The following is a 12,976-nucleotide window of genomic DNA, read 5'->3' as shown; positions in this document are numbered from 1 at the left end:
TCCCTCCATCTTCTGGCCTACCGATCTGTTTTTGTCTGAACCTCGAAAGAGCCTGTCTGAACATTCACGATTCCTCTTAATAACCATAATATTCTCTCTCTCTCTCTCTCTCTCTCTCTCTCTCTCTCTCTCTCTCTCTCTCTCTCTCAGCACGCACGCAAACCACAAGTTTGAATCCGTCTCGCCATAATCTGCCACACACTGGTGTCTATCCTCCTCACTCACTCACTCACTCACTCACTCTTCTATTGATTCCTGTATTAGTTGGACATAATTCTATCCATGTACAGTACTGTGCAAAAGTCTTGGACCCCCTATTTACTTTTAGTGCAAACTTTTTTTTTTTACTCTATAACTTATAAATTATCGAGTCAGTACAAATGATTTTGGATTTCCAAAGATTAGTTTTCCAGCATAATTCCGCATGTTAGATTTGGCACAGTTTTACGCCGAATGCCCTTCCTGACGCAACCCTCTCCAATTTATCCGGGCTTGGGACCGGCACCAAGAGTACGCTTGTGCACCCACAGTGGCTGGACAGTAGTGAGACCAGCTGTGATGTACGGATTGGAGACCGTACCCTTAACGAAGAAACAGGAGGCAAAGTCGGAGTTGAGGATGTTAAGGTTGGACAGGATAAGGAACGAGCGCATCAGAGGGACAGCACATGTGGAGAGCTTGGGACTGAAGCTAAGAGAGATGAGACTGAGATGGTACGGGCACATCCTGAGAAGAGATGCAGAGCATGTTGGAAGGAGAATGTTGAGGACGGAGCTGCCAGGCACACGAAAACGAGGAAGGCCAAAGAGGAGATCCATGGATGTGGTGAGAGAGGACATGAAAGTGGTAGAGAAGGATGCGGAAGACAGGGAGCAACGGAGACGAAAGATCCGCTGTGGCGACGCCTAATCGGGAGCAGCCGAAAGAAGTAGTAGTTTTCCAGCATAATATTAAATGTTATAGAAAGAGACCCATTTTCAGACATAATGAAGGCTGCTGGGTTTTGGTGCAAAATGAAGACGCGAGTGTGACAGTGTCCAGAAGAACTGTGGCTGGTTCTGTAAGATGTTCAGTGAAACCTACAGCTCATTTCCGCATAAAACTGCACTCACTGTACCTGAGACTTTATTAAAAAAAAAAAAAGCAAAGGGCAGTCACACACCAAATATTGACTTTGTTTCATTTATTACTGTTTAATGCTTTTTTAGAGGGGTTTTTGTTTTTTAAATGTAGAAATCTTTTAATTTTGTTATCTTTGCTCGACAGCATTTCTTCGAATGTACCCAAGACTTTCACACAGCACTGTACATAACGCTCACCTTAGTCGGCCAGATCTTTTGCTTTCCTTAAATACCAGCTATTTTGGCCAGCAGTGTTAAAAATTCTCACGTATTCCTGTAATTGTATGGACACACACACACACACACACACACAGCTGAACACACGGCTCAGCGGCATCCTGTAAACATTTTGAAAACGGCCTGTGTCAGCATCTTCCCTTAAACCTGCCATTCACACAAATGAGTGGTTTACAGGTTGTAAAGCCCAAGATCAAAAGATGTGTTCTGCACGCTCGCCCACTGCGAGGAGAGGGTGATCACATTTGGGATACATTTAGGCTCATATATAAATAGATTGAGCAACAAGGAATGCTAGAGGTTATGTAAAGAGCTGGAGGAGGGGAAAAAAGTTCATATATAGGCAGCTGGAGAGAGAATGGAATTGTATAAAAGGGGTTAAGAAAGGAGAACGTTAACAGTAGGTTTATATAAACTCGTACTGGAATGATCACAGCTGTCCTTAAACGGTCAAAAGGGGCGTGTGTTTTGTGTGACCTGACTGACCGTAGAGGCGTGTGTTTGTGTTGTCCTGCAGGTATTACTACAACAAACGGATCTTGCACAAAACTAAAGGCAAGCGCTTTACCTACAAGTTCAACTTCAACAAGTTGGTCCTCGTCAACTACCCCTTCATAGACATGGGGTCTGCAGGTACACGCACGCACGCACGCACACCACACACTCGCACACTGCCTACATGCTGTCTTTTAAACTCCTACACAAACAAAATGACACACACGTGCAAACACGCATGCAGACAAACTGCCCACTCACTGTACTCTCCCTACATAACTCGCACAGAACTGAATGTTTTTCCATCTCATGCCATCTTTTGTCCATTTTTTTTTTTAACTCGCTCTGTTTGTTTATTCCCACTCTGTCTCGCTGTGTGTAGGTGTAGGTGTTCCTCAGAGCGCTCCTCCCGTGCCCACAGGGGCAGTGTCTCATTTCCGTTTCCCCCCCTCCACCCCATCTGAGGTTCTGTCCCCCAGCAGTGAGGAGCTGAGAAGCCCGGGCTCTTTCAGCAGCGTGGCACGGCGCCTGGCTCGCGGCTCCGTGTCTGACTGCAGCGATGGCACCTCTGCCAACTCTGAGATCGACGAGGGCGGCCTCGGCGTCGGCGCAGCTGAAGAGCGGGTGCCTGAAAGAGGCTTCAGGAGCGCCATGCCGCCTCGCCTGACCCACGACGCTCTGTACCAGATGTACAGAAATCACGGCGGTCACAGGGGTCATCGCGCTCACCCAGAGCCGCTCTCGCCCTTCGCCCCTGCAGGCTCGGGCCTGTTGGCTCCACCACCGCTCTCGCCTGCCCTGCCGGTGACGGCTGGCACACATCTGCCCTACACACCGTCGCCCACGCTGTCCCCCATGCCAGGCTCCATATTCTCCTTCAGCGCTGAGGACATGCAGCGCTACCTGCAGGCGCATACGCAGAGCGTCTACAATTACCACCTGAGCCCGCGTGCCCTCTTCCACTACCCCAACGTGGTCGTGCCTCACCCACAGCGACCCGAGAAGCCTCTGCCGAGTACCACCGAGCGTCCGTCCGTCCTCACTCACTCATACCCGCTGGCTCCAGCTGACGACGTCCATCACGCCCCCTTTAAGTTCAAGCTGCAGCCCCCACCACCAGGCAGGAAGCAGCAGCGTGAGGCACAGGGACACCAGGGCTCCCTCGGCTCTTCACTCTCTTTCGGCAGTGATCTGAGCTCGGGCATCGTCTCCAACTCTTCATCAAGCGGCTCGCTCAACAGCACAGGCCTACCCAAGATAAAGGTGACGCACCTTCTTTGTGGTTTTTAGATAAACCAATACATGCTCTATTATTCTCATATATAAAATATACTAGTGCATCTCAAAAAATTAGAATATTGTGAAAAAGTTCAATATTTTCCATCAGTTATTTAAGAAAGTGAAAATGTTATATATTATAGACTCATTACACATAAACTAAAATGTTTCAAGCATTTTTCTATTTTAATTTTAGTCAGTATGGCATACAGTACAAAAACATTAAAAAAAAAAAAACATCTCAAAATATTAGAATATTTCATTTCGAGTTTGAGTAAAACAGTATGAACACAGTGTATCTCTCGGTCTAGTTCAGTAGACACAACCACAATCATGGGGAAGACTGCTGACTTGACTGTTGTCCAGAAGATGATCACTGATGCCCTCCACAAGGAGGGTAAGCCACAAAAGGTCATTGCTGAAAAGGGTGGCTGGAAAAGGTGCACAAGCAACGGGGATGGCCGCAGTCTTGAGAGGATTGTCAAGAAAAGTTGGTTCAAGAACTTGGGAGAGCTTCACAAGGAGTGGACTGAGGCTGGTGTCAGTGTATCAAGACCCATCACGAACAGACATCTTCAAGAAAGGGGATACAACTTTCGCATTCCTAATATCAAGCTACTCCTGAGCCAGAGACAATGTCAGAAGCGTCTTATCTGGGCTAAGGAGAGAAAGAAATGGACTGTTGCTCAGTGGTCCAAAGTCCTCTTTTCAGATGAAAGTACATTTTGCATTTAATTTGGAAATCACGGTTCTAGAGTCTGGAGGAAGAGTGGAGAGGCACAGAATCCAAAGTGTTTGAAGCCCAGTGTGAAGTTTCCACAGTCTGTGATGATTTGGGGTGCCATGTCATCTGCTGGTGTTGGTCCACTGTATTTTATCAAGTCCAAAGTCAACACAGCCATCTACCAGGAGATTTTAGAGCACTTCATGCTTCCATCTGCTGACGAGCTTTTTGGAGATGCTGATTTCCTTTTCCAGCAGGACTTAGCACCTACCCACAGTGCCAAAACTACTACCAAATGGTTTGCTGACCATGATATTACTGTGTTTGATTGGCCAGCCAACTTGCCTGACCTGAACCCCATAGATTCTCTATGGGGTATTGTCAAGAGGAAGATGAGAAACACCCGACCCAAAAATACAGATACGCTGAAGGCCACTATCAAAGCAACCTGGGCTTCAATAACACCACAGCAGTGCCACAGACTGATCACCTCCATGCCACACCGCATTGATACAGTAATTCATGGTGAAGGAGCCCCAACCAAGTATTGAGTGTATAAATGAATACACTTTTCAGAAGTTGGACATTTCCGTATTGTAAATCCTTTTTTTGATTGATCTTAGGGAATATTCTAATAATTTGAGATACTGGATTTCTGATTTTCATGAGCTATAAGCCATAATCATCGAAATTAAAACAAAAAAAGGCTTTAAATATTTCACTTTACATATGAAAAAAAGGAACTTTTTCATGGTATTCTAATTTTTTGAGATGCACTAGTGTGTGTGTGTGTGTGTGTGTGTGTGTGTGTGTGTGTGTGTATATATATATATATATATATATATATATATATATATATATGCATGGGTCTGTCTCAGAAACTGGGTACTGTGGGGGTACCCCACTAAATATACACACAGTCAATAAACTATACGGTTAAACTATACGCGCGTAAAACAAAACTGTTTGTTACATTATTAATCTGACAAATTTAGTAATAATATTAAATACCTCATCACTAGAACCAAATAATAAAATAAAATATTGAAATAAAGAAGATAAAATTTATTTTCAAAATTGAAATATCAACAATAATTGTCAGAACAGTGACGATAGACACAACTGTGTCACTTTCGCGGGGAAATAACACACTGAAATGGCCCGTCGGCTGAAAGGGTCGCAAGTGGCTCTGATTTATCTCAACTTACGATTGTTTTCTGGAGGAAAACTTTAAATATGAATGCACAAATATATTCTCAATGTTTCTATCGTCAAAAATTTCTCTCGTCAGGATAGCTGACTGAAAATCTTACCTTGATTTATTTGATGAAATCTAGCTGTCAGAACTCCAAGTCTTGCCCGGAAGTAAATGTCTGCCGTCACAAAAATCATGCGCAGTAGAATTTCCTCTCTGCGTCAGTCAACATGTGCGTGGCGAGGGCTTGAGTTTTGCTATCGTCAGGTGCATTTGACTGACAGACTGACGATAGCATTTTTTAAAAATAACTGTGGGCTTCTCTCGTGAACGAAATGGTTTATTCGCTGTTGATCTATTTCAACTCTATTTGTTGACACCCAAAAATGCTAAAGCCTGCTTCCACACGATAACTACCAAAGATCCATAATGGCCGAGTCTATCGTCAGGTCATCTGACAGAAATTCACTGACGATAGCAACAGGGATAATGAAAGGGATTTTTAAAATGGGAGTTATGTCTGTCAGATATGTCAAAGAAATAGAACTTTATTCTTATATAACTTTATACACCTAAGGATTGGTGCGCTCACAGGATAATCATAACCGTAATAAAACATCATGCAAAATATTTAATCGCCGTTGTAACTCCGTTTTCCGCAAAACCAATACGATCGTGTGTTTTGATCTAAACGGAAAGCCTCAGGGTCAAGGTCACGACCTCACCAAAAGTAGTAACTTAAAATCACTACGCCATATAAACATTTAGTTATAAATCTGCAAGTTTGTTTTTTAAAACGAAAGCTGAAAGTTCGGTATAGAATATGTTTCTTACAGAATATGTTACGATGGTAGCTGGTCTTGTATGAATTTCTGAGCTATAAAATGAGTTGTGGTGTATTTTTTACCGTAGTGTGTTATTTGTGTGCGGGGAAGGACACACATTAACAATTTGCATGTGTATCCTGTAGAACAGGATAAAGCGGCTAGAGATAATGAGATTGGGGGGGGGGAAGTAAAATTAGAAAAAAAATTTTTTGACCATAATGTCCCAAATGAGAGACCAGTTTCTGAGACAGACCCATATATATATATATATATATATATATATATATATATATATATATATATATATATAAGTGCTGTCAAGCGATTAAAATATTTAATCGCGATTAATGTCGCGACTGTCATAGTTAACTCGCGATTAATCGCAATTTAATCGCACATTTTTGTCACATAAACCATTGTAAATTCTCTTATCAGCATAAAAAAGTGAATGGGCTTGCTCACCGGTGCTTGCTCACCGTTCGAACTACGGGGGTACTCGGGGGATCCGAGATCCCCTGAAACAGACATGAGATCCCTTGAAAACATGATTTGGGAAATGTTGGGGGGTCTCTAAAATATTGGCAAAATGCTGTTTATTGACATAGCAATCATGTGTAACAGGAAGCATTTGCATATCCGAAGTGAGCGCGCAATGGAGAGCCGCGCTCTGAAACAAGCGCAAGCACCTCCCCAAGGGAAAAAAAAGGGACCCCCCCCCCCCGAAAATATTGGCAGAGTTCGAACACTGGTTGTACCAATGTCTCATCTCATCTCATTATCTGTAGCCGCTTTATCCTTCTACAGGGTCGCAGGCAAGCTGGAGCCTATCCCAGCTGACTACAGGCGAAAGGCGGGGTACACCCTGGACAAGTCGCCAGGTCATCACAGGGCTGACACATAGACACAGACAACCATTCACACTCACATTCACACCTACGCTCAATTTAGAGTCACCAGTTAGCCTAACCTGCATGTCTTTGGACTGTGGGGGAAACCGGAGCACCCGGAGGAAACCCACGCGGACACGGGGAGAACATGCAAACTCCGCACAGAAAGGCCCTCGCCGGACCCGGGGTTCAAACCCAGGACCTTCTTGCTGTGAGGCGACAGCGCTAACCACTACACCACCGTGCCGCCCCGCGACATTTTTGACAGCACTAATATATATATATATATATATATGGATATGAGTGGGTGTGGGGGGCCCCCCCCCCTCCATATGCGGCACATCCAGGACATAGAGAACAAAATCTCTGTCACTCGTGAGGAACTTGATGAATCGTTTTGATAAATTTGGGGACTTTTTGTTTGTGAATGCGTCTATATAATAAAAAGAAGGAGGAAGATGTATTGAAAGCCCTGGCTCCTCCACCACTCTTTGGTCTACATTCCTCATTGGCTTGAAGATATGAAATTTACCTTCTCGTGTTGAAAAACTCCTTTCTCATATGAAATGCATCACGGATCTGAGTGACATGTTTAAATAATATTGGTTGGCGTTGAGTGGTATATCAGAGATATTCCATTCAGCTAGCCTGATACTGAATGAATTGAAGATGAGTGGAATGGAATACCTGATATACCACGAAAAAAGCCAGTCAGTGGTATTGTTATTGTTATTATTATCCATACACATTCCTTTGAGGTGTTCGACGTGTCTTTCTCTTTCAAAATCCTTCCAAAATCTTATTTAATGAAGCAAACATGGCGGCCATGTTTGTTTACAAATCGTCACAGTCACTCGCTAGCACTCAAGCTTTCCGTCTCCGCCGTGTGGCATCAGGTTGTCTTGACATCCATGCGATGTCGTAAACCATATTCAACGCTCATTCTCCATTGGGTAGAGTGATGTAATACACGTAGGATAAAATCCTATCAAACCAAATGAACGAAACCTGCTAGAAGGGACTAGAACACACGGTTTTTTTTTGTTTTTTTTTTTTTTAAAGATATTTTTTGGGGCTTTTTGCACCTTCACTGGATAGGACAGTGCAGAGACAGGAAACGAGCAGGAGAGAGAGAGAGACGGGAAGGGATCGGGAAACGACCCCGGGCCGGAACCGAACCCGGGTCGCCCGCATTCATGGCACGGCGCCTTAACCACCTGAGCCACGACGCCCCCCACACGGTTTTATTCTATGGAAAAAGTATGTATAATAGTTCCCGATATTCCACTCCAGGTGTTTTCCTGCTGACTAGACGCGCGTTGTCCAAATGGTGAGCTGGTTCAACGATATTAACTTGTTTTGTTTTTGTGGATGTGTCCATATAATATAAAGAACATTACATGGTGGTGCGAAGATAGATATGTAGTTTATCTTCTTGTGTTGAAAAATGCATCACTCGTTCACTTTGCTCACTCGTGTAATATCCTCTATATATCATATAATGTTCCTTAAGCCTAGGTCACAACGTGCTCCTACGGCCGGTCTACGTGCAAAAAAACGCAAGAAACGCACGGAGGGCGCACGTGTGACGTGCTGATTTTCGAGCCGTAGACCGGCCGCAGAGGTTCTTTATGTCAAACAAACTCTACGGGCGCTTACGTTTTTTTCAGGTTGCAAGACGAACTTGCGGCCAACGTGCGTCTTTCTCCACGAACAAAAAAAAAACGCAGCGATTTGGGAAACGCCAAAAATCGCACGTCCAGTTGTGACCTAGGCTTTAAATACCATGATGAGCTCTTCAGGAGAGGACGGCTGTTGACTGTGTTTGTATCGGCACACTAGGGGTTTTATAATTTGATGACTCCAGGAATAGTTTATCTAATCCAGGTGTTTCTGTAACTTGCTGTAGATGCTGAATATTTAATTATTCATCGGCTTTTCGATAATATCGTGGTGCATACTTCTCAGATTTACCAAGTGGATGTTTTTAGATTTTGTTTACTATACTCTTTCGACCTTACTCACTTGCTTATATTAACTCCTCCGTTCTCTGTCTGTCCATCGTTGTGGCGGTGGTCGTGCAGGTCGAGCCCATCTCTGACATCGAATCTGAGGAGGAGGTCGAAGTTACTGACATTAGCGACGAGGAAGGAGACGAGCGAGACGACGAGTTCTTCTCTGCCCACCGCCGCGACAATCACGACCACCACGAGCACATTTTCGGGCGCCAGTCCAACGGCACTTCTGCTCCTCATCAGTATGACGACTCGGAGGAAGATGTGTTCAAAGCCCCGGCTCCTCCACCATTCTTTGGTCCACCTTCCTCATCGTCGTCCCGTGGCGGCTTGCCCGTGATAAAGAGCGAGCCGGACATGCCCCCGGCCCCCAGCGGGCACGGACAGGCCCCTTTGCCCTCTCCCTCTCAGTGCATCCCACTAAAACTGCGCTTCAAGCGGCGCTGGGACCAGGAGCAGCACACCGAGGAGGCCGAGGATAAAAAGGTCAAGGGGGACAAAAAGAACGGCGAGAGCAGCGGAGTCGAGAGGGAGGACAGCGAGAACTCCACCCCTCACAAACTGAGCGCCGAACTGCACCGCGCAGCTGCCCAGCTGTCTCTGGAAAACAAGGACTGCTGATACAAGGGACGTGATAAGGTCCAGACGCGCGCGTCCAGAACAAACACCGACGCCTACAGTGCTCGAAACAACGACCGCTGACGTTCACACGCTCGCAGACCGACATGGCTCTTTTTCGAGATCTTTGATACTGACGGACGAATACACACACGCGCACCAGCACTCACGACGGCAGCCCGCAAACAATACCGACACCCTTCTCTTCACAAACAAGCGTTTTCGTTTCAGAGCTCACCAGTGTAAACTTTGTCCGAAGGTGACTGTAATAAGGAAAAAGTAACCCGCGCGCACCACTGACCCTCAGGAGACTTTGACAATTGGCACTGGAGGATATATTTTTTAATCTTTTTTTTTTTTCTTTTTATTCAGTGAAGTGCCTGCAAACGAATCCCTCAGACCCCCACAGACAGCAGAGAGAAAGTGCAGAACAAGTCTCGGACTCGAGCGATCACACGACGAACGGGCAGATCAGCGATCATTAGCTGTGGGCGGAGTTTTTGTCTGCCCGTCCTCGGAGAGGCACTGTTGCGAATGCTCACCGAGCTCTAACCAGCCTGGCCAAGTTGCTCAGGGACTCTGTGGCGTGCACGTGCGCACACATACATACATGCAGACACCTCTCTGTCTCACACACACTCACACACACATTACTGATAAATCCACCTGTTGCTTGTGTGAAACCTGCGCTGGGCTGCGTTTCTCTTAAACTCCTCTGCCTCATGAAAATCAATATATGTTCAAGCTAGGAGTGTTCACGGCACCTCGTGTAACTCCTCTAACGTGTGACAGTTTTTGGAAAGCAAGCTCGGGTGGTTGGGAGTGTGTGTGTGCGTGTGTTCTAATGTTTGAGCGCTCTCAGGATCTCTCTTCTCTCTGTGTAAACCAGCTCACCTCAGTGCTCTCTCTCTCTCTCTCTCTCTCTCTCTCTCTCTCTCTCTCTCTCTCTCTCTCTCTTTTTTTTTTTGGCTCATTCTGGGACCAGAAAATACTGTTGTATTCCATTCTTCTTCTTTTTTTCCTGTCTGGATGAAAGGATTTGTGTTTTAGAGCTCTGACGATCACAGATCTGTTTTGGCTAAATGCAGCTTCGGGATCACTGCTGACTGGAGCGAAGGTGGAGATTTTGTTTTGCTCTTTATTTTTTATTTTTTTTATTTTAAACGCATTGTTGTCCAACATAATCACTCGTTCTTGGTTCTCAGCGCTCACTGTGTGAGTGATCAGTGTGTCATTCGGTGCAAGAGAGGGGCCGGAGGGCTACGCTTTGGGTTGTGTAAGTGTAGGCAGTGTTGGGTTTTTTTTTTTTTTTTTAAATACACCTGTGTGGGAATTGGAGTTCCTCTCATGTAATCCTACAGAACCTCCTGGGGAATTGTGGGAAGTGTAGTTTTTTTTTTTAAGCCGTCTTTGTGGCGTATGAGGCACCTGATTCTGATTCATCCTTCCCCTGCACACTAACCGATAGCATAACAGGCCAGAATTTTACACTGCCTTCTAGCATGTCGAGACAAAACCATGAAAACTCAGACTATTTTGTTTCTCTCTCTCTCTCTCTCTCTCTCTCTCTCTCTCTCTCTCTCTCTCAACCTGTTATGTATATTGTATGACTATTGTAAGCTGCAGTTGTGGAACCATAGCATTAACAATATGTGATTTTTATCCAGGGTTTTGAAAGAGGTTTTGTTTTAAAAGGCCTGGACTTCATACGTAGGCGTTTTTGGGTTGGGGTTAATTTTTATTTTTGGTTAATTTTGATACTTGTGTATGAATTTTTAAAATGAAACATGACTAGCGAAAGACAAAATCACACCAAGCATTCTATCGAAGCATAGCTCTGAACCTTAACTGATGCAAGTGCCGCCATTCTGTTCTAAATCTGAGAGTGAGTGTGTGTTTGAGTGAATGAGTGTGTGTGTGCCTCGTCTGTCCATCTCCTGGGTAACCAGCAGTCTAGATTTCAGCACAGTGGACCTCCTGAAGGTCTGTGAACTTTAGCCGAGCTGCGAGGACACTTGCACGCGGCGTTGGACAAGAGACCGCGTGAGATGGCCAATCAGAATGCGGTGAGGGAGGGCGGAGTCTGCATCCTGCCATCAGGAAGAGACACAGATCCTTTGGGCATGTCGTTCACACTGTACAGTATTTAACTTTCGACAGAACCGGCAAGCTTGACGGCTACACTTCTGACGTCCTCTGTCCCCCGTCCTGTTTATGTGACTGACTGACTGATGCCTTACTCTTTTATTGCACCAGTAAAACTGCCCCTTGACCTTTTTTGTCCTGCCCAGGAGCCCCGCCTTCTTTTTCCTGACCCATTGAATGATTTGTTAGGTCTCTCTGGACCGGCTGCGCTGAGGAAGACATTACTTTGTGCGAGGGACACGGCGCAGGACTACATGTTTTAAGCAGGTTAATTTCTCTTTCGACTTTTTTTGTTTTTTTCCTTTTTTCCTTCCATACGATGTCAGATTTGCTGTTTGTGATATAATTATCATTATTGACATTTTTTCTTGTTTGTTTATTTGTTATTTCTCCTCATGTAGTTTGGGTTAGTCAAAGACATGATCTATTGGAGAGGAATCTCTTGCCGGTAACCCAACCATGTGTTATACATGTAACAGTTGAACCTTTTTAAAGTTGTAAAATAACTAAAAGCTGTAATTATATTTCAGGCTGATAGCGTATGGAGGTAGAGGGGAGACGTATGATTTTTAACTCCGGTCATGTTATGTAATTCGTTATTTTGTAATGTTACTCTTCTGTTGATCTTGCGTGTTTCTTTTTCATTTGTGGGATTACATCATTTGAAAAGAAACTATTGCTTTATTGCGTATTGGTCTTTCTCTCTCGCGCTCTCTCGCTCTTTATCTTCCTTCTCTCTTTATTTCTGTGGTATCACAGCTTTTAATGACAGGTTGAGTTTTAATAACAAATTGTAACATTTTAATTCTCCTTACGTTTGTTGATTTCTGATGTTTTTAAATGTAATCAGGGTTAATTAAACTGGTTAATACCACCTGAGGGATCAGTGTTGTGATTTGGTTCTTTCAGAGTTCTTCTCCCCAAATATTTAAATAATTATAGATGAAAGTCTTCCGGATTTACCCGGAAATCCGGATATTTGACAAAACGCTTGAAAATCTCCGGTTTTCCGAATGGAGAAATGTATTTTTTGTGTTTTTCGCGTTCCTAGATGCGGCGTAATACTTCGCATCGTCCTTGCATGGGCGCACTCCTTAAATAGCCCAAACATAGTTCATTGATTAAAGACAGGTGTTCTTTGTTAACGGTGCGCGTACTGGAGCTCGCTAGGCGCGTGCGCCCAAAGCGCGCCTTCAGGTGCACGAGCTAAGGCGCGCAGGACTGGCACCGTTCTGCGCAACGCAATCGCACTAGAAAGCGTGTTCAAGCTGCCAGTGTAGCTGCAGTCTTTTTAGTTGCGAATTACAAGTATTTCCTCTTGTGTTAATAATTCGCCATGTCAAAACAAGCGAAACTTTCCTCCTTCTTTCGACGTGAAGAGAGGTAAGCAATTTATTATATATTTTTTCCATCAAAGTTGCAGTTTGTGGTTTC

At 44.6% G+C, this 12,976-nt stretch overlaps 1 protein-coding gene across 1 annotated transcript in view; it reads left to right on the top strand.

Annotated features, from left to right (window-relative positions):
• Positions 1-12,379, top strand: part of erfl3 (Ets2 repressor factor like 3) — a 132,771-nt gene extending 120,392 nt beyond the window's left edge. Inside the window, exons 3-5 of the mRNA XM_060921541.1 lie at positions 1,876-1,991; positions 2,236-3,116; positions 8,849-12,379. Of these exons, the coding sequence (XP_060777524.1) occupies positions 1,876-1,991; positions 2,236-3,116; positions 8,849-9,400 (1,549 nt within the window). The 3' untranslated portion in view covers positions 9,401-12,379. The remainder of the gene's footprint in view (positions 1-1,875; positions 1,992-2,235; positions 3,117-8,848) is intronic.
• The last annotated feature ends 597 nt before the right edge of the window (positions 12,380-12,976 follow it).

The sequence above is a fragment of the Neoarius graeffei genome, chromosome 5 (genome assembly GCF_027579695.1).
Source record: "Neoarius graeffei isolate fNeoGra1 chromosome 5, fNeoGra1.pri, whole genome shotgun sequence".
NCBI classification, from domain to species: Eukaryota; Metazoa; Chordata; class Actinopteri; order Siluriformes; family Ariidae; genus Neoarius; species Neoarius graeffei.
The sequence above is the reverse complement of the archived record's forward strand: the minus strand, read 5'-3'. Positions and strand labels throughout refer to the sequence as shown.